Genomic DNA, 25,835 nt, shown 5'->3' on the forward strand with positions numbered 1-25,835 from the left:
ACTATCATGTTATCTTCTGTTATTACCTGGTCAAAGACTTACCTGTTAGCTCAACCTGCAGTTCTATGCAAATACTCGTTCAATATCTATACGTGTGTACAGACACATATCATAATGTAAAATACTGCTGTCTACAACATATTAAATACGCATATTAATACATGCTTAAATAAGCACATAATAAATAATGCAGGTTTATTTTAATACGATATAAAAGCATAAAACAGGCAAAGTTGGCATTATGTTGGAAAATACAGAACAGCAATTTCAGTGACCCCCCTCAGATGGTGATTTAACTTGCTCAAATAGCCAAAACAGGAGTCTTAACTGGATGATTGGCAGGATGATAAATGGGAGGAGCTAAACAGGACATGTCTTCTAAAGACACTTTCATGTGAAGTCATCCCACTTCCAATATTGTTTAATATATAATGATGATATAAAAACTTGAGCTGTAGACTGCAAATATATTCATCTTTAATTTTCCCTCTAAATTAATTTTAACATTCTAATAAAGACCACAGGCATTTATGTCCATAAGTTCAGAACTTTTGTTTGCAATAGTACAAGTGTTATAACTTTAAATAAATAACCAGAGGAAGTCCAAAGTGACATATTAAGATAGGTACCCACTCCAGATTTTCCTAGTCCTCCATGGCAGACGTAGAGAACAAGATGACGCGATAGTCCCATTCTTTCAAACAATTTGACACTGGAAAAAGAGAAAACTGTGTGTCTATGTCACAAGACTTCTAAGCTGAGTTCTGAATGGATCTTGTGATTCAAATACCACGGTCACTTAACACTGCAGGACTATGTTTATGACTGTAAAATACTTGTTCATAGTATTTCTGTCTCCTCTTTATTTTTTTAAAATTTTTTATTAGATATATTTCTTTACTTACACTTCAAATGTTATTCCCTTTCCCAGTTTCCTGTCCATAATCTTCCATCCCCTCCCCCTTCCCCTTACAGATATTCCCCCAATCCATCCCCCTTACTGTTCCCCCCATAGTCCCCTGCACTGGGGGTCCAACCTTGGCACGACCAAGGGCTTCCCCTTCCACTAGTGCCCCAACAAGGCTATTCTCTGCTACCTATGCAGTTGGAGCCCTGGGTCAGTCCATGTATAGTCTTTCAGTAGTGGATTAGTCCCTGGAAGCTCTGGTTATTTGGCATTGTTGTTCTTATGGGGTTGCAAGCCCCTTCAGCTCTTTCAATTCTTCCTCTAATTCCCCCCAAGGGGGTCCTGTTTTCAGTTCAGTGGTTTGCTGCTAGCGTTGACCTCTGTATCTGTCTCCTCTTTAAACTGCCATCTTCTCATTATGGAAGCATAAGCACTCCAGCTACTCCACTATCTAAACAACTAATGGTGTTTTGACCTTGACAGTGTTAGGTACCTTACGTGATGCCTCGGACTCTGATGTAGAACAGAAATGGGGCATAGACTGCGTTCAGCCAGCACGAAACTGAGCGAGGATTAAACACGAGCCCTCAAGAGCTGGGCCAACAATGGTCCCTGTCTTTTCCTTTCCCTCAACACTACTCAAGGTCATCTCTCTGCCAATTTAAAAAAACAGACCAATAATAAAGTCTGAGGACACTCTTGGAGGCTCGGCTTTCTCTTCTATACAGGAGAATAACTTTTGGGCTTGCCACAACCAGCAAAAAGTTGGATGAACACAGGATACTTATTTAAATAACTAATTTATTTGATATTAACTTTGCATCATTGCTGTCTCACTTTGGACATGAAATCCGAAGTAGATCGTTAACTGTGCATACATTAAAGACATTTAGCTTTTCCCAACAATTTACTGATGATATAAGTATGCATGTATGAATGCATGGGCATAAAAAAGACCCATGTCTTTCTTTCCCTTTTTTATTTCTGGATATATTTAAAAATAAGGATTCCAAGCTGCTAATGGTCATGGATTTCCTCCTAGCCTTACTATAAGCATATTCTTTAAGTTTACTTAACATTTGTGAGTCGAAACAAACAAAAATCCCCACTGTTCTACTTAAAGATCTTTAAGATACTGCAATGGTATAACACGCAGGCAGATATTTGGCACAGCGTTAACGATATATGTTTTCACTATCAGTGATCTCTCTTTGAGGGTATGTTTGTGTTTCGATATGTATCTCCACTGGTTACCAGTGTATCTCTGACCCAGATTTCTTTAACTTGACAGCAAAGCCGTTCAACTGGTTCAGTGCATGCATCTTACTTTTTTTTTCCTTAAGTGCTTCTTCAATGGTGCAAAAATATTCCAAGCTTGTGGCATAAAAGATAGATCTAGCGTTCATTTGATAATCGACCCATTTATGATCTGCTTATTCAATGTGACAAGAATAGAGAATTTTGGGGCAGTTTCTACCTATTCAAAATTCTGAACAGAAAAAAAAGTATCTTTAAAACTATAGGAAGCTATTGTTTCTATATTTTGATTAATTTTTCGTACTACAGAGGCACCGTAGTCACTAAAGTAACTATGATGGTTCCTATACTTTCATGAAACAGACATTCTTGCTGAACTGTCAGGAGAATGTCACCTGACATCCACAACACTGCTGTTTTTCAAAAAGAACATCCTTGTGACTTTTACTAAGAAAAAAAATATTAAGTTTCTAAATGTGCCTTTGTTTGGGAAAGAGAGGCAGTTTTTCTTGGTGACCTTAATGATTTTGATTGTGACTAAAGAGCAATGAACACAGCCTCCCAGGCACTGATAGATCATTCCATGTATGTGTCACAATTATGAATAGAAAGGCAGTATCTGAAGTCCAACCAACACATTTACCTCAGATTTGAAGGTTCTGTCTGGAGTCTGTAAAAATAGTCCACAACAGGGCTAGCAAGACATCTCAGTGGAAGAGGGCACACAGGATAAACATAAGCGTCTGGGTTTGATTCCTGGAACTTAGATGGTGGAAACAGAGAAGTCACGTCACAAGTTTTCCTCTGATGACACCCATATCAAAGTCACATGTACACACACGAATGTATGCACATACATACATCTACACACACACACACACACACACACACACACACACACACACACAGAGTAAATTTTAAAATGTAGACATATCCATAATAAGTTAGGGACTGGAAACCTAGTCCACTCAATCAATAATCAAACAAGAGAAGAACTTCCACATCAGCGAAGACTGACTGAAATGAATGTTAAAATGATCAACTTTAGTGTGTTCACACAACGTTTGAGAAGCAAAGCAACTTGAACTCAGAGGATGGCTTCTAAGTTTCTTGAAACCCCTTTGCAATAACTCCCATGTTATAGTTGTGTGTTTTGAAGGTCCTTGGCATACTGACTTGGTAAGACAGTAAGTAGAGACATAAAACCAACAGGTTTAGGGGACAGTAAAATATAGTGAGTGTTGCAGGGACCTGAGGGAAGATCTCTGCAGAAAACTGAAGAACTGAAGCAAAGCCAAGGAAGGAAAGGGGAGGAAAGCTAAGGTGGTGAACCGGAGGATGTGTAGAGATGGTAAAATGTTAGAAGCTAGGAATGAAACAGCCTTTCAGATGTAAGTCAAAGCAATGGCCTTGGAAGTAACCATTACTAAAAATGCCTCTAAACTGAATGTGAGCTCAACTGGAAGGATTAAACAGGTTCAGGCAAAATCCACAGAGGCCTGTATTTCACAGCTTCATGGGGTTTTCAGATTATATTCACTTTGAGTTTCCTATTTGCTTTGATTCAGATTTTATCATCATTATCTATTGAGATTATCTTCACAATAGAATTTTCTCCATTTTTTCCCAAGAATTTATTTTGTATTCACTTTATATCCCAAACTAAGACCCTCTCCCTCCTCTCATCCCAGTTCCACCCTTACAAATTCCTCCATCAATTACCCAGACCTTCTCCTCAAAGAAGAGGAAAGCCTCCCCTCTTTGGTACTATCTGACCTGGGTCATCTAGTCCCTCTAGGACTAAGTGCATCCTCTCCCATTGAGGCCCAACCAAGTAGCCCAATTAGGAGAAGGTGATCCAATGGCAGGTAACAGAGACTGAGACAGCCCCTACTCCAATTATTAGGGGAATCATGTGAAGACCAAGCTGCACATCTGCTACAGATGTATAGGGGGTCCTAGGTCCAACCAATACATGCTCTTTGTTTGGTGATTCAGTCTCTGTAAACCTCCATGGGCCTAAGTTAGTTGACTCTGTGGATCTTCTGCAGTATTTTCTCATACCCATCACTAGTCCCCTTGTCACTACCAAACTAGGCACATCCTCTCCTATTGAAGACAGACAAGGCAGCCAGTTACGGGGACAAGATACACAGGCAGGCAGGCAGGCAGGCAGGCAAAAGAATCAGGGACAGCCCCCACTTCAGTTGTTGGGGGACTTGCTTGAAGACCAAGTTGCATTTGTACTTCATTTATCCAGAAGACCTAGGTCTAGCCTGTGCTTGTTCTTTGGTTGGTGGTTCAGTCTCTGGGAGCCCCAAGGATCCAGGTTAGTTAGCTCTGTTGTTCTTCCTGTGTAGTCTGGCCTCTTCAGTTCCATCAATCCCAACTCTACTGTATGGCCCACAGAGCTCCATCTAATACTTGACTATGGACCTCTGCATCTCTTTCCATTGGCTTCTGGGTGGGACCATCTCAGAGGACAGTTATGCTAGGCTCCTGTCTGCAAGTATAACAGAGCATCATTAATAGTGTCAGGGATTGGTTCTTGCTCATGGGATGCATGCCAGTCATTGGTTGGCCATTCCCTCGGTCTCTGCTCTACCTTTGTCCCTACACATATGGGGAAGGATAGTGGGGAAGGAAAGAGGAGGAATGGAAGAGAGAGAACAGAAATCATCAGGGGACACAATTGCTAGGACAAACCAGAAACCTGTGATGGGGAAGGCCCTACATTATCTGTAGGGGTGACTCTAGCTGAGACTAGCAGTGGGGAATATAGATAAGGATATGGCCACTTCCTGTAGTCAGGCAGGACTCCCAGTGTAGGGAAAAGGACAGCAATTTGCCCACAAAACCTTCTACCAAAAATGTGTCCTGCCTATAATATCTCGATAATATTTTCAAAAAAGGATGCCCTCTGTTCAAATTTGAAAAGAATATATCCACACAAAGCAGAAATGCTATGCTCTATAAGTGGCAAAATCTGCCCCTTCTTCCCCCAAAACCACTATACATATAATTTGGAATTCTAAGTATAAGCAATTATTTCTTACTAATTTGAGAACTATTGCTCTTCACCACTCACATTGCAGAAGTCTTTAAGTTCTAAATAAGGATGTTAGAGAGAGGGGGATATGAAATTTCATGAATACACATAACTGCTCAGTCTGGGAGACAGTACAATTTTCCCCATGTTGCTAGGGGCAGGGAGAGCACAAGCCTCAAGACAGAAAACGTGCAGATAGCCAGTCACCATGAAACAGTCTTCAGGTTCATCAGAAGTATGATAAGTGCACATTTAAACATACTTTTACGATAGAATAACAGCTTCTCCTGGAGTAAAACAGCAACTCGACTCAAGTGGGTATCCATTTAACGTCTCTGTGAGAGAGCACTTGCATGGCACCTCAAAGTGTCAGTCTTAAAGATGTCAGAAATATTTAATACATTCTCCCCAGAAAAAAATGGCAGCCCAGTGTCCTTCATAGTACAGGAGTAAATGGCTGTTCAGTTCTTCCAAAGAATCTTGGATTTCATTACAGTTTTGTGGCTTAATTTAATTAGCATTTTACAAAATGATATATACACGTCTCCATTTTATTATAATGATCAGAGCATGCATAACCTGGCCCAGGCTAAGAATAGCTAAGCTTTATAAACTTCCAGCAGGCGGTTGTTTAGACAGATGAAGAATCGTCTAATGAAGAATATGGATCATGTGGTTAAAATACAAAGAAGAACTTGGCAAGAGCTAGCTCCGATATTTGACTTCTCACTGTGCACTAGCAACCCATAATTGTTATCAGACTGTTTTCTGTTGAGTGGATATGGTCCAGAACTGTGAAAGATAGCTTTACTTACAGGAATGTGAGGGCAATCAGACTGCATCTGTCACCCTTTCAACTGCTCTTGGGTAATCTAGCTGGTTAAACAGGTGAATCTATCCTTCCTCGTGTGTCCTCAAAATAAATAAATAAAAAGAACCAATAAAAGAACCACCACCAACAACAACAACAACGACAACAAACCCATATGCTTCTTCAACTAAGTAAATGAACTTCTTTCAACTTAGAGCCAAAGGGTAGCCATGACATCTCCCAACCCCCACATCCCTATTCATCTAATAAATATCACTTAACCATGAGTCCTAGGTCAATGTCTCTCCTCTTTGGGAAAACAGCTGCTGAGAACAAGTTGGCAGTAAATTCCGAATTATCTTATGTAGAGCTCAAAGTTCAAGGTAAATGATATCAAGCCTTTTCTTTGAACATTTTTGTTCAATGCCTTTTCTGTCATTTTTATGGAAGGCACTATAATTTCATTGCTGTGTTATCTAGCACAGTGACTGATTTTGAATGTGCCATACTCTCGTGCTCTGTCTGTTGCAATGCGATAAATGTATACGCAGTGGTACTGTGTGGGAGGGATGCAGCTAGCATAGTTCTCTGATGCCTCGGGAACTTTCATCTTTCTCATCCCCATCTTTCTGTAGGTCACAGCTACAGGGGAACAAACATATTCACAATGACACACACACACACACAATTCTAAATAAGATTCTTTCTCATCCTCCAAGCCTAGCCTAGACTCTCTGTTGGCTCATCCAGCCAAAGGCCTAAGGCAGCGAGCATCCCTCTTAGCAATTCTTTTCTCTTTTCTTGTCAACTTGTCGCAACATTTATTCATCTCGTTGCCACCATTTCCATCAGTATCTTCCTACTAGTCATCAAAGTTCCTCACCATTACTGACTAGTAGCTTCAGCAACTCACCAATTAGGTTAGAATGGCAAGACCATTCAAATTACCCATGGAAAAAAAAAGGAGAACTAGGATTCAGGCCAAAGACAGGTTTTAAAACCAGAGCTCTTAATGCCTGATGAAATGTGAGGTAAAGGTCTGGGGATGTAGCTAATAGGCAAAGTGCTTGCTTAATAACATGATACCCTAGGTTTATTGCGGGTGTGTGTGTGCAGAATCTAGGATTTGGGACTTGATATGCAATAGGATTAATGCTATTGAAACAGTTTTGTTCGATCAACATAAAACTGCTTAGGATGCATCGATACCAGAGCATCCTGCTCCACAGGAAGTGCAGGAGAACGAGGCAGTGATCTGGTTCTGACCCAAGTGTCTCAGCACAGTGCGCTCAGTGAGGAAGGAGGACTCGGTTAGTGAGGTGCTCATAGAAGCTTCAAATAGCCTGACAAGATGTGGTTATCTCACGGTTTTAATGGTTTAAAGTTTTCGTTTTTGCATCGCAGCTGAATAAGGGCAACCGATTAAAGAGCGAGCGTTGTAGCAGCCCAGCCCGATTTAAAATGTAAAATAGTTGTCAGGTCGCTCGTCAAAGGCCAACTGCTTTTGTGTTCCTCCAGTGCTTGGTTTTATACTTGAGAACACACAATGCTTCGTGTTCTATCAATTCCTTCAAACAAACAGAAAACCATACATGCATGCATTTATCATCTTGTTCAGCTGAGGCTTGTTTGGAAAATGTGTGTGATAGCCAAAAGCAAAGTTCCAGATGGAGGAGGTAAAAACAGACACACGTTCCAGCTGTTTCCAATCTTTCCTTCTTTTCTGGCTGTTGTTAAAAATGAAAGCGTAGCCTTTAAAAGATGATGTCCTCACTTGCCTCAGATAGGTGGGATTCATAGGATGACCACTCACAGACTTCTCTCCCTTCTAACATAAGCTCTATCTGTACCTGCAAATGTTTGTCGTGTAGTCAACTGACCAACTGCTGGTTCTGTGAATGGATGTGAATATGTACATGTCCGTTGTGTGTGTTTGTGTGTCTGTGTGTGGGTATACATGTGTACATGGGTATGAGTTCCTGTTTGTGTGTGTGTGGTACATCTGCGTGCATCTTAGTTACTTTTCTATTGCTGTAAAGAGATACCATGTTCAAGACTTGTAAACAAAAGCATTTAATTTAAACGAAAGCTTGCTTATAGTGCATCCATGACCATCAGTGTGGGAAACATGGAGGGAAGCATGCAGACTACGTGCTACATCAATAACTGGGAGTAATATCTGATCCTTAACTACAGAGTCATCCTCCTCCAACGTTACTGGTTGAAAGATCACCATAGTATAAGTCTGTTTCTGGGGTATCTGTTTGCTAACGGTCTATGTGTCAATCATCCTTCACCAACATCATATCACCCTGAATACTACTGCATTACAATGTCTTAAAATATAATAAGATTCTTCTTCTTCTCCTTCTTCTTCTTCTTCTTCTTCTTCTTCTTCTTCTTCTTCTTCCTCTTCCTCTTCCTCTTCCTCCTTCTCCTCCTCCTCCTCCTCCTCCTCCTTCTTCTTCTTCTTGTTCTTCTTGTTCTTCTTCCTCCTCCTTCTCCTCCTCCTCCTCCTCTACCACCACCACCATCACCACTACTACTACCACCACTTCCTCCTCCCTTTCTCCTTAAATGCAGAGTCATCTCTTAGCCCCAGTCCTTGAATAAAATAAGCCTCTAAATTGGCTTTCAAGCATTATCACGTTAAAACTGGGTTGTAGTGCAGCTATACATTGCATGCACTGAAATCACTTTTACTAAATGTGATTCTGTGGCCCAGGAAAATGGAATTGTAATAGCTATAAGGACCATCCTAACATGGACAAAATGTGAAAGATGCTCAGAGAATTCTAGTGAACAGCGATGCTAGACAGTTGGGCCCTAAATATCTGTCTTCAAATATGATTTTACACTGACTTCATCGAAATGCAATGCTGGGAATTTCACTCCTCTGCCTTGATTTCCTCCTTTTCTGGTTTAAATTATGCTTCTCCAAATGTTGCATGTTGAACTTCTGCTCCTTGGTTCCTCAAAGTGAAACTGTATTTAGAGCTAAAATTTTAGCAAAACGAAAGATGTCAAAAATTGCCAGGACCAGGGAAGTCCACTGAAAAGTATAAAAGAATTTGTTCCATAGCCTCCAAAGGTACCAGCCCGGCTGACCCCTCAACTTCAGAATCTTGGGTTTCAGAACTTTAACAAAATTAATTTATATTGCTTAAAGCCACTAGTGTGTTACACTTTGTCACAGTAACTTTAGGAAACTGATATATTCTCATAAAGTAACAATTCTCAGTGAAGATTTGAGCTCATTAAGGTGGCTACTTTCTCATTCAATCTATGGCCATGCCTCTCCTCTTGTACATTCCTCTCTCCAGGATGTCATGGTGAGCCTTGGGTGCCATCTTGTCTTGCCACCCCTTCTTCATCTCTGATTCTATGAAGAATATTTTATCCGATTACTGACCACATTTTATTATACACATTTGTTTACATTTTTCGGATAAGTTCCTTGATGTCGCTGGCATGCTTTAATCCCTAAATTCCTGATACTTACAAAATAATAGTTCCTCAATCATGTATGTATATTTTTAATGACAATGTAGGCATTTCATATAGTATATTATATAGAAGCTAAAATGAAGTTAGGCAGTGTAAGAGCATTATTGGGAGAGAAAAAGAAATAGAAGGGAAGAAAAGGCATCAGACATCAATACAGAAATCTATGGAAAAGAAACTGGAAGGAATGGGATAGGAAGACTGAGAATCTTTGCACTTGCAAGACATTTTTGATACAACCAGTGGAGAACCTTTGAATGAAGGTTGTTCTGGGAAGATCTCCTCTTATCACTTCAACAGGCCTGCCTCTCTGTCCCAGTTAAGCTACACTGTACTCATCAGCAACAAATAAAATCCTCTGTCCTTCCATCCAAAAAATCCTGACTTCTTACTCAAAGGCCAGATCTTTGTTCTCTGCTAGGCTGTCATTTATTTTTCTTATCTTGAGCTATGGTGATTGATTCGAATTCTACTAAGATCCCAGTTTCAAGAGATTCTACAGGGTATAACCATGATCTCCTGTTAGCAAAATTTCCCAGAACGCTATGGATGTGGGTTAGGAAATACTTAGGAATGAAATACTAAGCTAGGCAAAGTATTCCATTAAATCTCTGTGTTAATAGTATTAAGAATGGCACACTCAGAGAGACACACAAACACAAGCATGCATACATGTAGACTAGTACACATACAGAGAGACATACATGAACACATGAACATTTCCATTTTAGCATCTATTTTCTTCTAGTTGTTCTTTATTTTAACAGAGTAAAATTTTGATATGTCATTAATAAGCAAATCTTCTGGGTTAATTATAGTCAGTATTTTTCTATAAGTCCTCCTTATTCTAGGTCTCTGAAAATGTTCTTCCTTTCAAAAGTGTTATATTTATCACTGGGCACGGGGTCAATGGCTGTGATTCCCAGCACTCGGGAGAAGAGGCAGGAGAATCATGAGTTCAAGTCAATCTGAAAGCTATAAGGCAAGAGTATGTTTTTTTAAAAAAGGTGTTATATTTGTATATGATGTTATTTCATAACCTTCTAGTCATTTTTTAAATGTATACTGTAAGCTACATTGAGCAGAAATACTTCTCTTGCTAGGAAAAAGGAGTTGAAGAGAACTCATTTTCTAAATGAGAGGAAGAAAGAGAAGTGGGGAGAAAGTAAGGCACAAGAGTCATGTCTGTGGTCATAGAGTTCAGACCTGATAGCTCGTACTGCTGTGATAAGCAGAGCTATGAATCTAATAAAGAAATCCAGTGAGGCGTGCAAGGCAACCTCTGGGCTTAGAGGAGAGTGAGTAACAGAAAATACAAAGCAGATTACTGGGTCAGAATAATAAATTTTGCTAAAGAAATGGTAAGGTTAACTTCTGGATAAGATTTTTAAAAATATAAATCCAAAAGAAGAAAAGAAGTGGACCTTAAGGATACCAAGAGTTTACTGATAGTTCAGACCAAGTGGTGTGATAGATGATAGCTCTTTTTACTGAAACGGAGAAGCCTAGACTAGAAACGGGTTTTGATGGTTGCATTTTGAAATTAGCGAACTGTGAGATGCTAAATAGTTCATTTTCCCTTTAGATAATGTATTTATCTACTTGAAGCTCGCCAACTCTAAACAGAAGCAATTAACGAGAAAATGCATAACTAGCAGAGAGAGGTAGGGTCAAGAACCAGAAGACAGGGGTTGGGGATTTAGCTCAGTGGTAGAGCGCTTGCCTAGGAAGCGCAAGGCCCTGGGTTCTGTCCCCAGCTCCGAAAAAAAAAGAACAAAAAAAAAAAAAAAAAAAAAAGAACCAGAAGACAGGGACCAAGGAATATGACTCAGAGAGAACGAGACTCCCCAGGAAGCCAATACCAGTTCACTGCTGGATGGGCAAGACCTTTTAAAGACTCTGAATGCATTTTCATGCTTGGCAATTGTTCAGTCAGTCACACATTCGCTCTCCCGTACCCTCCACGCCCTAGGAGAGCTGACATTGGAAGCCAGGATGCCTCTTCTCACCCACCCTCGGGTTACCTCACAATATAGGCAAGTCAGCCTCCTGTTGTTTTTTTTTCTAAAAGTGTTTGCACTTCTCAGGATGCCTGATTTTATGCTAGTAAACGTTCTAAAATGTTACAGCTTTTAGAGAGCCAAACAGGTCATCAAAGCCTGAGATAAATTGTACATGACCATGTGAGACAGAGAGAAGGCATCTTCCCCCACCCTACCTCACCCTCCACACACACACACACACACACACACACACACACACTGGTGCATAAGCATTACTCGCAGTTAGTCTTGGCATTTGAAAGAGAACCACCTCAGTCCTACACAATGACAACAATGATTGGCACCACTTGCAGAATATTTAGGCACTAGTCACTGCCCTGAGGGGGTCTTGTTTCGTTTGCTCTGGCTTGCTAACTGGCTCTGTTCCCTCTGGCAAGTGTGCTTCGAACCATGCTATTTTGTGCTGCGTTTGCCGACTCCCACCAAGCTTCAGAAATAGATTTAATCACCATAAATCAAAAGCTGACCATTGGCATAAGAGGGGTAGATGAGAGCCCCTTTTCCTATGGCCCTGAGTTGTGTGTCTTGGCTCAGAGCTAACCATGCATGTCAGATTGATTCATGTATGTTGGGTGGAGGACTGTCTATGATGAATGCTGGACACAGAATGGTAGCTACTATCCTGCCTGCAGTCATGGATCTCACAGAGGCAGTGACCACCATTTATTCTATAGAGCCCCACCCCCAGGGGGGGGCGCACAGATACATGCTGGTTCTGTCTAGTTCTTGATACCAAGTTCTTTATGCTATAAAAAAATTTACAGAAAATACCTTCTCTTTTGGTGCTCAGGCTTTGAACCCTGATTTTTGGTGTGGAGTTGCTAAGACATCTGTAATATTCTGAGTAACAGGGGCATCTTCTGTTCTAATGAAGTGATTGTGGTAGCAAGCTCCGGTATATTGCAAAGGCAATTCGCTCAGTGTATCGGTTACTGTAATGGAATATCTGAGGAAAATGACATAAAGGAGGAAAGATTTATTTTGACTTACAGTTTCAGAGACGTCACTCTATGGCAAAGGAGCACAGCTACCCTCAGGGGAGAACGAAACATAAAGAATGAGAAATACTGAGACTCTGACCTTATCGCTTTCTTCTCTTTTCCTCCACATAGCCATATTCAAAATGAGTCTTTTTCCACCAGACGGGTTTTTGTTTTCTTTCTGGAATTTTTCTCCTTCTCTCACTTACAAAGGTATGCCCCATCGATCTCCTGGGTGATTTTAGAGCTAGTCAATTGGATGACAAAAATTAACCAGCTCTAACTCTTGTCAACTTGACGCTGAAGCGCATCGATTTATACAATGGTGCTCTAACTCTGGCTGCCTTTGGTTCTGTGCATATTAAGATGTAAACTCAGCCCGTCCTTCAGAATCTCCACAGTCATGATGGTTCTAACAACTGCTCCAATGTCCAAATTCAAAGTCTTGTCTAAGATACAAGGCAAATTATTAGGGGCGAAATCAAAATGAATTGATAAAGTTACGGATTCTCAATAAACTGAAGCAGAGGGTAAGCATTCCCAAGGGAAGGTATGGGGTAGGAGGGAGCAAGGAAGAATCGTGCTAAGACAAACATTCTACAGAGTAATCATTAGATCCTATAGACATCATCCAGATTCCAAGTATCTTAGTCAGGGTGTGTATTCCTGCACAAAATATCATGACCAAGAAGCAAGTTGGGGAGGAAAGGGTTTATTCAGCTTAGACTTTCGCTTTGCTGTTCATCACCAAAGGAAGTCAGGACAGGAACTCACACAGAGCAGGAACTTGGAGGCAGGAGCTAATGCAGAGGCCATGGAGGGATGTTACTTACTGGCTTGCTTCCCCTGGCTTGCTCAGCTTGCTTTCTTATAGAACCCAGGACTACCAGCCCAGGGATGACACCACCCACAGTGATTTGGGCCCTCCCACCTTGATCACTAGTTGAGAAAAAGCCTTACAACTGGATCTCATGCAGGCATTTCCTCAAGGGAGGCTCCTTTCTCTGGCTTCTTTCTCTGTGATAACTCCAGCTTGTGTCAAGTTGACACACAAAACCAGCCAGTACAGCAGGGTACGTGGTAAGGGGATATGATGAGGTACAGCCATGATCCTATGGTCACATTGGTTCTATGCCTTATTTGCTGTGTCTTAGGCTAGCTCTATAAATTGCCTGTGACTTTTCTAAGCAGATATTTTATTCCTTTAACATCTCCAACATCTGTGGTCCCCATGGTGACTTAGCCTTCCCCTCACATTGTCCTTTCCTGGATCCTCACAGGAAATTTGACCCCTGGGGCACACTCCTAGGTGTTCCTTAAGACATATGCTGCTATAACTCTTCATTATGTTTGCCTCAAGCTAGCACAGTGTGGATAATGCCAAGGTACACCTCGACTCAAAAAATGCCCAGGTTCCTTTAGATGGTGGCTTCTGAGTACTTGAGCAGCAGAACCTAGCCAAACACTTGCCCAGGAAACCCAGTGTGAGCAGAGTACTCCAGTCCCTCTCTGAGGAAAAGCTTTTGAAATGAGTTTATAATTTTGTAATTTTACATGCCAGAGACAGTAATGTGTATAGTCTAAATAATTCCAGAAATGGCTTCTTTCTTACTGTCACTATGCAAAGACTTTGGGTTCTTGATCATGGTAATAGTGTCCCTTTAAATGCTTTCATAGCTATAATCTAAATTTTTTTTCAGACAAAAGTACAATTTTTCAAGTCTTTCTTGTCTGCTTTTGCTCCTAATTTTTCCTGAAAAACTAATTCAAAGCAGTTGAGAATAACGGAGTTTTTTTCCCTATTAAGTCAATTTCTTTATCGCCTACTTTCCTTATCATTGTGACTAAATTTCAGACAAGATGAGCTCAGAGTGGAAAACTTGGTTTGAACTCATGGCTCCAGGGCTTTGCCGTCTTCCATAGTGGGACTGCATAGCCCAGCAGCTCTTTGCAAGTTGGAACATGTGGTAAAGGCTCCCCTGGTGGAGTCAGCAAGCAGAGAGATAGACCAGAACCACCCGTGGGTATAACCTTCAGATGATGGCTCTTAGTGACCTACTTTTGCTAGCCAGACTAGAACTTTTCAAAACCCTGGAGCCTTCAAAAGACTGTTAAGACCTGGGAGCTGAGCATCAAAACCTGTCTATTGGGAACATTTCAATTTAATCCATAACAACTGTCACCTGTCAAATTCACCCTCTTCAAAGACTCAGTACAAAATATAAGTAATTATTCGCCAGAGAGCAATGTGATTGGTCTCTTATTCAAGTCCCAAGAAAAACTTAGCTTACATCTAAGACTTCATAAACACAACTTCTACTTTCTGTATTTCTCTTCGTTGTCTGCTCCTCTGAGCTCCCACTCAAATTGACCACCAGGTTCTGCTTACAGAATTCTGGGGTTTCTTTAGTTTACACAGAACAACTCTTTTAACTTTCATATGAAAGCCACGTCCAAAAAAACTTAGAAATGTGGTCAGGTTTAGCCACAGCTACTGCCCCAGTTTATTGTATTCCTCATTTTTTGCTTTTTATTAAAGCGTATGACAAAGACAATGAAGGGAAGAGAGAGTACTGTGACTCACTGTTTCAGAGCTTTCAATCCATCATGGTAGGAAGGGTGTCCCACAGCAGAATAGTGCACATCATCGTTCGGGAGGAAGCTGGGATGAATGAGAAGGCTCATCGAAACCTTTACAAAGCGTGAAGTTCCACAGGCTCAGACCTTGGAGGACCTCTACACTTACAAGCCAAACTAATGACATATGTCCTGGGAAGGGATTTTCTTATATCAGAAATTCATGGAAAATTTGTGGCAATCATGGGGCTTTGCTGAGCCTTGGAGATATGAAAAGAAGGTTTCTAATTGCTCACAGTGAATGCATTTCTGGGGGTGTGGAAAGAGACACTAATGAGCCTCTGTTTTGAGACTTGAACAAATTCTAAAGCCCTTCCTTGTAGGGGATACAATTCATGACAGGCCAGTTTGTAAGCACAGGACTTAGTTAAATTTATCAAAAGGTCCTCACTGCTAAAACCAAAAAATTAGAGATGAGATGGAACTGAATTTGAGCCTTCTAGGTCATCCAACCTACAAGGAAGGTGGCTTTTTCTGTTCCAAAAAACCTAATTATTTAATAAGCTAATAGACAACATCATTCCTTTCCTGAATACCCTCACTTCCTGGGGTTTGTAAATGAGCAACAGTGGAAGATTTTCAACTTTCTTTATAGCGCTAAAACATTGATATATTAGAGCTCACCAAAGAGCTGCCTTCATGTCCCTTAACCCAAACAAATCTGACAAAGGACCAGAACCAATGGTGAACAAATATAAACTAAGTTTAGGTGACTAATTTATCTCCAGATTCACTTTCTTGCTCAAAACAATTCCAGTTGTGCATTTTTACAGTATCTTGAACACAAGCTGCTGCCAACTGTTTAGCCAATGATAACAATAATTATGTATCCAAGATTTCCTCCTTTGGGAGAGAAAAAATGGGACTCTCTTGCTCTATAGATCCCTCAGACTTAATTTCAACTTCCACATCTGTGAACATATTAGAGATGACACAAAGCCTCCCTTTAACCACCTGGAGTGCGAACACTGTTAATGGGGAGCACAAGGCTCATCGAACAGTTCCAGGTACCCAGTACTGGCTCATGAATGAGATGTTCAGCGGAATGTCTCCTACCACCCAAGCTATGGGCATCATGGAGCACTGCGAAAGCATGTTGAAATTTAACTATGTTAAGCATAGGAAACTTCAGTAAGGCAAAGATCAGGGATAAGTTGTGTTAAGAGCCCAACTCCATTTTCCTTGGAGCATTGACAGCTGAGGACTTTAAAGACCATCCTTTGCCCTAGTCTGGACTTGCTGATGGAAAAGCCTTGATGCCCCTTTTGTTAAAACTGGTAGAAGGTTCAAATCAAGCGAGGGATAGCCCTCTTGGTTGAATCACCTTATCCCCACCTGCTAGCAATAATAAAGCCAAGCCAATCTCTGTGACTTCCTTTCAGAACTGCATCAAAACCTTCCAAGGTCAAGCTCTCCACACACACACACACACACACACACACACACACACACACCCTAAACCCCCCCCCCGTGTAGTTATTAGATATTTTTATACCCTCTCTGTTGGCGCCTGCACCACCAGTGTGTGAATATCAGGCGTAGGTCTGCGGGATTGAAAAAAAACACGTACACGGGTCACCAGTTTTCAGCAAGTGCCACCAAGGCTTTACTGAGATCTCCTTATATACCCAAGGCAAAAGCCATGGAAAAATAACAAGGCAGGTGAAAAATCCCCAACCAGGAAAACAGGAAAAGTCTGTGTGGTGAAAGTTCCACCCAATCAGGGGCATAAACGTCTTCTTAACAACAAGCAGGAAGGCTAGGTGGGGAGGAAGGGTGCCATGGAAAATCCCAGCCCAAAATCAGGGGCTAAGAGCAGCTCCCAAGGGTGTAAACAATTTCTTGCTATAGCAGGCTAAAAGGCTCAGTGAGGCTGGGGAGGGAAACACCAAGGTAGGGCCCAACACCTCTCAATGCATTTGTGGCATCATGAGTGTTGGCCTCTAAAGTAGGTTTGAATGAAAGGACCACATCATAATTTCTCCAAAGCCTCAGTTAACAACATTTCAGCAAACAATGTCTTCATCAAAATTAGGCCTTATTATTATGCAGGCCACACCCACTGACATCTTCGATTTCACTGGTGTTTGAGTTTACTGAAAGTTGTAAAATATTTGAATTCTTTTACTCTACAATTTACATTCTTGTTGCTCAAGCCCACGATTTATGTACCTACCTTTCATCTTTCACTTCCAGATAAAACTCAAAGAAGGGCCACACCTAGAGAGACAGAATTCCCTTTCATTAGTAATGTATTTAGCTATGTTGTTGCAGAAAGATTTGAGCTACCATGATGGGCTTCATAGGAAGTAAGCCAGCATCTTTAAAACTATAAGTACTCTGAACTGCATATCCCACACGTTCCTAAATAGTTCAGAGATTTAACTGTGAATGAACCAGATGTTCAGGACTGAACCTTCTTTCTCACCGTCTTACACATCACTTAAGGGTTTTATGACTAGAACATGCTCACCGAGCAGGCTTGTTTCTAGGGTTAGGGTTTTCTTAGTTTGATTAATAACAGATACACATTTATGTACTTCTCATACTATAATATAGATTATATATTTGTATAATGATATTCTAAGCTACTGAATGAAAGAAATCAAAAAGGAAAGGACACGACTGTTCCTGGGTATGCTGGAGAAGAAGGTTTATTATAGATAAGAAGGGAAGCCAGAGGTAGAGACATCTTGGAGGGTCCAGAGTAGACCTGACCCTGAGCCACGTGAGGAGAGGGGGGAGGAGGAACCAGAGCAATCAGGAGGTGCAATGGAGAATGGGTTAACCAAAATGGTTGGACTTTATAAGGAAGAGCAGCCCAGTCCTCTATCTTTACTACCTGATCATCCAATACTATTATCCCTAGTATCTAGTTTCTGTTTTCCATCTACTGTGATCAAAACTTTGAACATTTCCTAATTTCAGAAGGTAACTGAGAACATAATAATAAAGGGTGTCCTACCGTTGTAAGAATAGGCACAAGAATGGAGAGATGGCTTAATGTGTAAAACACATGCTATGCAAGTATGAAATTGAAGTTCAAATCCCCAGAATGCATGTAAAGCCAGTATGGAAGTCCATGTCTATAATCTCGTGGCTTTTATGGTAAGATAGGAGGTGGAGACAGGAGAGTCCCTGTGAGCTAGGAGGCTAGCTATCTTGCTGAGTGCAAAAGTGACTAACAAAGAGATCTTGTCTCAAAAAATGGTGTAAGGCAAGGACCAACTCCAGAGGGGACACACATGTATACTCACGTAAACACACACACACACACACACAAAGTATAGACATAGAGACCAGTGGAGCATAATTTGGAGTTCATAAACAAATCCTCACCTCTGCGCAGTTGATTAACTGATCACAACCAGAGTATCAACACAACTGACAGGGGAGACTAGTCACTACAAGAACAGTTCCAAGAAGACTTCATATGTACGTGTAAAATAGTAAAATTAGGCCTCCAAACAACAAATGCAACTAAAACAGAAAGGCATATCTGAGTCCACCTCTTAGTATTCCAGAAAAAAATATCTAAGACTGATTATACACAGTTTATTTGAATGCATGTCTATGGGCTGTAAAGTCCACAACACAATACAGCATTTGATCAGCACCTGGTGAGGACATTTTTATTGTATCCTGACTTGGAGGAGGGCATCTGAAGTTGAGCCAGACAGGTCACAAAGCCAGGGATGCTTTTTATAGAGGTCGTGAACTCATAGAATACCAAATACTTCCAAAAGTGTCACCTCCAAATGGTGTTTACATATGAATTTGGGAATTCCTTTTCACATACATTTTGGGACTCACAGTCAAGCTGTAACAAGTGTAACTCTAAGCTTCATTGTAAAATGCTAAACTGTAAAACTAGTTCATAGAAAACGCATAGGAAAACTTTAATACCTTATATATGGTAATGGTTTCTTAGATATAACACAAAAACATAACTCACAAAAATGGTAAACTGGACTTCATTAAAGTTTCATGTTTTACTCATCAGGTGTGTGGTACTAGAAAGATGACCCACAGACTAAGACAATATTTGCAAATCATATATATGAAAGTAATTTAATATCAAAATACATAAGGCCTACAATTCAAGAAAATTTACAAACAGCCCAATTTTAAACTGGTCAAAAGAGTTGATCACACAGCTCTACAAAGAAGTTATACAAATGATCACCAAACAAATGAAAAATTGTTGCGTAATATTGAATATTCCAATGGGAGAATCTCAATAAAATACCACTTCAAACTATTACAAATGGTTGTAATTTTTTTAAGTGAAAACTAAGAAAAGGGCTTCCAATTAAGGGAGGAATTGGACATTACTGGGAAAAATATAAAATACAACTATGTTTGTAAAAATCATTTCTCAATTTCTAATAAAAGTTGAAGCTAGTGTTAGGAAGTGATCCAGCTAGCTCTGGATACAAAGGCACCAATGACTTCATAGACATTTCACCCTCAGAAGCTCATCTGATCCTGATTACAACTCCTAGGTATAGGGAAAAAAAACAAATTAGAAACAGGTGGTTGAATAAACAAGTTCACAGAAGATATATTTGCATTAGTCAAAGACAGACAACAATCCAAGTGTCATAGTCAATTAAACAGATAATTTATTCAGCCATAGAATGAATGGGGTATCTATTTTATCTCAGTTGGGAAGAGCTCTCCAGAAGAATATAGCAGATAGTTACATATGGAATTGTAACAGTGGGTTTATTAGATTGCCCTCCTCTGCAGACGGTGAGTACTAGAGGCACAGATAAGCCATTAGTTTCTCAAAAAATGAAACAGAGTATCTCAGGAGAAACAGGACCAGTGATGCAGTCTGAATTTGATCTAAAAATCTCTATGTTCCCATTTAATGGCTGCTGAGATGTCCTAAAAAGAAGACTGGAACTGCCATCTGCTATCCATTGTTATAGCAGCCAAACAGCCATATTAGCTCAATAGAAATGGACCTTGCATGCACACACACACACACACACACACACACACACACACACACACACACACAGGCTGCCTTTCTGTTTTATTACTTCATTGTTTTGTTTGTTTGTTCCAGTCTGTTGAGTGGTGATACCCAATGTAGGTTTGGTCCACTCTGTTGGGCAACTACAGACAAATGTCCTATATATCCATGCTCCTGCAGTCGAAACCGGGAACATAACTGGAAGTGTGCCTTACTTGTTCCCTAAAATCAGCAAAATCTTACTGGTTTACTCTGGCTCAGCGAACAATCTGTGTTATCCAGCTGGTCCTGATCTGTTTCCTGCCTTGTGACTTTGGAGCTGGTAGTGAGACAGTACATCAGAGCACTGTGTGTGATGGTGGTGGTGGGATCTATCAACTCAAGATTCAGAAAGGAAAAAGAAATTGGAGGCTCCCAGTATTCCTTTCAAGGACGCACCGTTCCAGTGACCCAACTTCCTCCCACTAGGCCCTGTATAAAGATTCTCCTATCTTCCAATAGTATCACAGGCTGAAGACTAAGCCTATAGGCAACACTTAACCCAAAGTACAAGACTGAATACCTAAAAGCCTTTGGTGTTTGTATTTGCACAAACAGTATTGGAAGGGAATATAAAAACCATTAAGTGTTTATGGGTACCATTACTATTTAGGCCTTACACATTAGTGTTTCACATTAAATGTTTATATGTATTAAATTGCAGAAATCCTTCTGCACTTCCTAGCAAACTGTTAATCCTAAGTTACCTGAATTCACTCCATCTCAAGCTCTTATCTTGGTATGGCTGCCTGTCCTATATTCAAATCAGTAAGTAGCAGTGCTTTGCCTAGGAAGGGCGAAGATCTTGGAGGCTAGTGCAGAATGGGTTTGGATGGTAGCCACGAGGATGAGATCCTGCACACCAAAATTTTCCATATCCCTTCGACTGCTGGATCATGTAAACACAGTGCCTATTTAAAGCCACAAAATGTATCGACAAAGATATGCAATGCAGAGCGTGCTAGCTAAAAAAATAAGGTCCTCAGTTAGGAAACCTGCCCCCCCTTCATACATGTTAAAATTATACTGGCACGGAGAACAGGAGAACATGAAGGACAGGGACAGCAAGTCTTGGAGAGAAGCTTAAATAGAGCAGCTAGGAGAATAGGACGATTATTCTAGGTCAGACATGATGGAACCACTTTATAATATCAAGTACTTTTAACTATTTTTGCAAGGGAGGGGAGTTGACTCAAGTTGTTCTGTTTTAAGTTAACAGAATTACTTAAGAGACTTGAGTGTTAGAAAAATAGCAAAAGATGTGGGGTAATAGTAAGAAGAGAAAAACAATGGAGAAGATATGTAAATATCCCAAGGAGAGCAGTGATGGCCAAAAGTACTGAAGAGAACCCAGCTGAGACAGTAAAAGGAAAGTGGCTGCCTATTGAGAAGATTGGAAAGGGAGAAATGAAAGGACTCTGAGGTTCCCGGATTGATTGGCTAATAGAATTTGACCTTTATTACGGGGAATTCTAAGAGGAGCAATATTCAGAGTTTTGATTGTATAAAATGTGAATATCCTGAGAGGCTGAAGATAAATTATGATGTAATTTGGACTTCAGCTGAAAAGTTATTATGTAGGTGGCAATGACTTTTTCCATTTTATGTAGGGATGACTAAGAAGACAGTTTCCAGGAAAAAGACCGTTAATGCATAAATGAAGGCTTAGCTCAAAGACTAAAATCTTCGTCGTGATGGCTACGGAATCTCTGGAGCTAGGTTTTGCAAACACAATTATATTTCATTCAAATAAGTTAGAAAATCTGATGTGTGCAAATCAATCTCTGGGTAATGCCATCGATGCCAGCATTTTTTGTTTTCATAGAAAAATAAATCATAGATATGACTTATCACTGATTTTTTCCCCATTAATGGCAAAGTGCTCTTCAAAAAAAATGATAGTTTTGTTAGACAGAAAACTGGGACAAAGAGAAGATTCATAAAATCATTATGACCAAAAGGGTTTTTTTTATAACAATGCTGTACTGTTATATATTATATATACATATATATATACATATATGTGTGTGTTATATAGTATATACACACGCAATGCTATATCAAAGACTTCACCATTTTTGCTTGCTGGCCGTTAAACTCTTCATGCAGTATATATTCATATTCTTTGTTTCGTTGCTCAATTCTTGCAAGATCATCACATACACACACACACACACACACACACACACACACACACACACACACGTTGTATTGTTCCTGTCTGTATTATTGTGTTTTATTATACAGAAATACAATAAAAACCTGAATCAAAAGCAGCTAGGATAAGGAAAGGATTTGTTTGGCTTATAGGTTACCACCCATTACTTAGGGATGACACCATAGTAAATCCCAGCAGCAACCTGAAGGCAGGAACTGAAGCAAAGACCATGGAGGCGTGCTACTCACTAACTTGTTTTTTCCAATGGATTTCTCAGCGTGCTTCCTTACAACCACCTGCCCCAGGATGGCACCAGCCACAGTAGCCAGGGCCTTCCCACATTGATCTAATCAAGAAATGCCCTACAGATATGGACATAGGCTAATATCATAGAGGTAAGTCCCTCTTCCTAAGTGATTCTAGTTTGTGTCAGCTAGACAGAAATCAGCACAACTGACCCCTTGTCAGATTCTTGATTCTGACATAAACATTCGGGTCTTTGCTTCCCTCTAAACCTTTAGAAGCCAGACCTCCATCCTCTGCCCCTTCCCAATATTCCTATGCTACAAGCCCTTCTAACAGGCCATTAAGCTCTGAGAATGCAAAAAGACCTTGCCTAGCACTCAAGACTTGCCTAGTTCTCAAATCCTCCCACAAATACCACCCCCACCCACCCATACCAAAACATGGTCATGACTGTGACAGCCATGTCCTTCTCTCTGGCACCAAATTCTGCATTGGTTAGGTTTCTGTTACTGCGGGGGACATAAGCAAAACCAGCTTAGAGAAGAAACAGTTTTATTTACTTAATAGGTTATTGTCAATCATGGAGGGGTGCAAAGTCAGGAACTAAAGACAGAAACATTTTGGCAAGGACTAAGCAGAAAGCATGGGAAAATGTGATTACTGGCTTGCTTTCGATAGTTTGCTGAGCGTGACAGGTTACACATCCTCAGACTACCTGACTAAGGATGGCAGTGGGACAAACCCTCCCACATCAAACATTAGGCAAGTACATGCCCATAGGTCCATGGACAGAGGCAATTCCTCAGTTGAGGTTTCCTCTTCCCCAGTGACTCTAGTTTTTGTCAGGCTGACAGATGCTAAAGAGAATTCGATCTTAAGGAAATTACTATTCACTCAAGTAGCAAGCACACGAGTTAGAATCCTAGTGTCTTTTAAATGGTTAGCTTTTATTAAATCCCTACAGCCATTTCATCACCAAAACCAGCCCTAGTCACTGCTTCCTAACTCTCTTACATCTGTTTATTCTGTCTGTACTGTCAGTCAACCACCACTCCAAACTACATATATATATATATATATATATATATATATATATATATATATATATATATATATCTTTTCCCTAGATTACAAAGGTTTTGCAATTCCTCCAATTGTCTTGCAAAACATGAAAAATCTATTGGATGGAATGACTGAGACCTCTGTGAAGGAAGCAGAAGAAAATCTTACATTTAGTTTCTAAATTTCCACTACGAAGAGATGGTAATTACTCAAGTACTCAAACACACACCAGGTACATGTATGCACATCACATGTTATCACTAATCAGTAATAGTCACCATCCCCTGGTTCGGCACATTACATCTTTAGTAGTCGGCACCACCTATCTGGTTGGATACATGAGTTGAGAAGTGTTAAAGGGCTGGTATGGTCTTCTTACACTTGCTTTGAACATGCCTGCCCAGAGCCAGAGCTTCCCTTTTGCATTTTCTCAGTCAGTCGCTTCCAGATGATCCTAGGATCATCGGAAAGCCTGGGGAAGTCCTGATGTGCCTCCCCGATACGGGTGAGAAAGTCTGTGGTGTGAAGGTGTTCGTCTATTTTCTCTTGGAGTAGTAGTGACTGCAGTAAAGTCTTCCTTCGTCTTAGGAAGTCAGACTGAGCCAGCTCTGCTCTTTTGCTGGTACAGCTGGGACACTGCGAAGAATTGTGTTGTGTAATCGCCCCTATGTACGCTAGAGTCGCTCTGGTGTTTTCCAAATAGATTCTGTTCAACAGTTCATCAGGAATCGTACAATTAAAAGGATCTACCTCTGATGTCTCTGCAATCCATTTGAGCTGCAGCCTTTTGGGTCTGTTGCTTTTCTTACCTCTGGAATCCTCTCTCTGGTGGATCGAGTTTACTTTTTTAGTACAAAAAGACCGCAGGGCATTCAGTTCTTCTGCGGATGCCTTGGGGATTTCAGGCAGGTGTCTAAGGTCGGACTGATATCTTTCTGAATGAATTTCTTTGCTCTTGAGGTGGTTGATCCACTTTTCACTCAGCTTATTTTCATCCTGTAAGACTGAAAGTTCTGACAGCTCGTCTTGTTCTTCCGAACTTGTAGTCGGCGTTTCGGTCTCTGGTGGGCTTTCAGAGGTGTGTGAACAGGATTGCAGGTCTCCAGAGAAGCTGATGGAACCAGAGCTCAGTACCTCATCAGTACAGGACTTGGGGAACTCTTCTGAAACTTGAGTAGCACAGACGTCCGTCTGGGCTGGGCCTCCGTACTCTTCTTTTGAGTCCCCGGGCTTCTGAGCAGGTGGCCAGGCCATTATCTCGGACTCAGTTCCTCATCTGCTTTGCTCTGGTCAAAAATGGGTCTGGAATGAGTAAAAATGAGCCGATGGGGCAAAATCTTCGGTGTATTTGGGTGCCGCGAGCATCTTCTTCCGGGTATGCCCTTCCTTGTTGCCAGGGCAACGCGCGCCGGTCATGCGCACTGAGTGATCTCCGGTGGCCCGCCCCTTTCCTGTCTTCTGTCTGAGCCGGTTCAACTGCTCTTTAATTCAGCCCTCAGGCTGCTGTTTTAAACGCTGTGTGTAATTCAAGGGAAAAGGTCGCAAAAGCTCCAGGTCAGACCAGGTGTTGCACAGACGTGCGTTCCACGGGGACAGACAGATGGCCTGTGACAAAAGAGATAATGCGCTTGCCCCAAGTTTTCACCAAAAGTGCTAGCTAAAGTCCCCAGCAAAACATAGCTGTTTTAGAGCCAAGGGAGAAGCTGTTTGTAGATTTGCCTTAGAATAAAAATGGAAATACTATTCGTTAGGGCCTCTCCAAAGTCTCTCAAGGTTTCTGAAAGCCTCTCAGTTTGCCCCAAATCACAGTCTTAGATGTTGTCCCCTCCAACTGCCAGGTCAGTACTTTCCTCTCTAGGTGCCTTGCTATATGGACATTACCCCTATAAAATGTTGCACAGAGGGCTTCAGGTGCATCTTCTGGGTTTAATAATTCTGAGTCTCTGAGGATGGAGCTTGTAGATGTAACCTGCTCAAGAATTCTGTTAGTGTGCTTAATGCCTGGAGTCGGATACGAATTTACAAAGAGGTAGTGGGTTTTGTGATTTACATAATTCCAGTTTAACAAAGTCTAAGGATCCTCCTATCTACCCTTCAAACTCAAGCCCTTACTCAGTGATGCATCCCTCTAATACAGG

The 25,835-nt window shown here is 40.9% G+C and overlaps 2 protein-coding genes across 4 annotated transcripts; one reads left to right on the forward strand and one right to left on the reverse strand.

The window, feature by feature from the left end:
* Positions 1–25,835, forward strand: part of Erich1 (glutamate-rich 1) — a gene marked incomplete at its 5' end in the record, with an annotated part of 52,793,804 nt that overhangs the window by 32,439,023 nt on the left and 20,328,946 nt on the right.
* Positions 180–25,070, reverse strand: C16h8orf48 (similar to human chromosome 8 open reading frame 48). 4 transcript variants are annotated; one of them, XR_015639578.1, is made up of 6 exons: positions 24,507–25,070; positions 17,385–17,428; positions 12,672–13,020; positions 12,363–12,537; positions 2,808–2,926; positions 180–712 (listed from the first exon to the last, which is right to left on the reverse strand). XR_015639578.1 is itself a non-coding variant. In XM_087589162.1 (2 exons), exons 1-2 carry the CDS (start codon positions 24,949–24,951, stop codon positions 19,687–19,689), a joined length of 468 nt encoding a protein of 155 aa, XP_087445288.1. In that variant the 5' UTR covers positions 24,952–25,070; the 3' UTR covers positions 18,737–19,686. The 4 variants fall into 4 exon arrangements, 2 of the variants coding, with proteins under 2 accessions (XP_087445288.1, NP_001102982.1); XR_015639577.1 differs by lacking the exons at positions 12,363–12,537; positions 12,672–13,020 and having other exon boundaries at positions 181–712; XM_087589162.1 differs by lacking the exons at positions 180–712; positions 2,808–2,926; positions 12,363–12,537; positions 12,672–13,020; positions 17,385–17,428 and adding an exon at positions 18,737–19,709.

The sequence above is a fragment of the Rattus norvegicus genome, chromosome 16 (genome assembly GCF_021556685.1).
Source record: "Rattus norvegicus strain SHRSP/BbbUtx chromosome 16, alternate assembly SHRSP_T2T, whole genome shotgun sequence".
NCBI classification, from domain to species: Eukaryota; Metazoa; Chordata; class Mammalia; order Rodentia; family Muridae; genus Rattus; species Rattus norvegicus.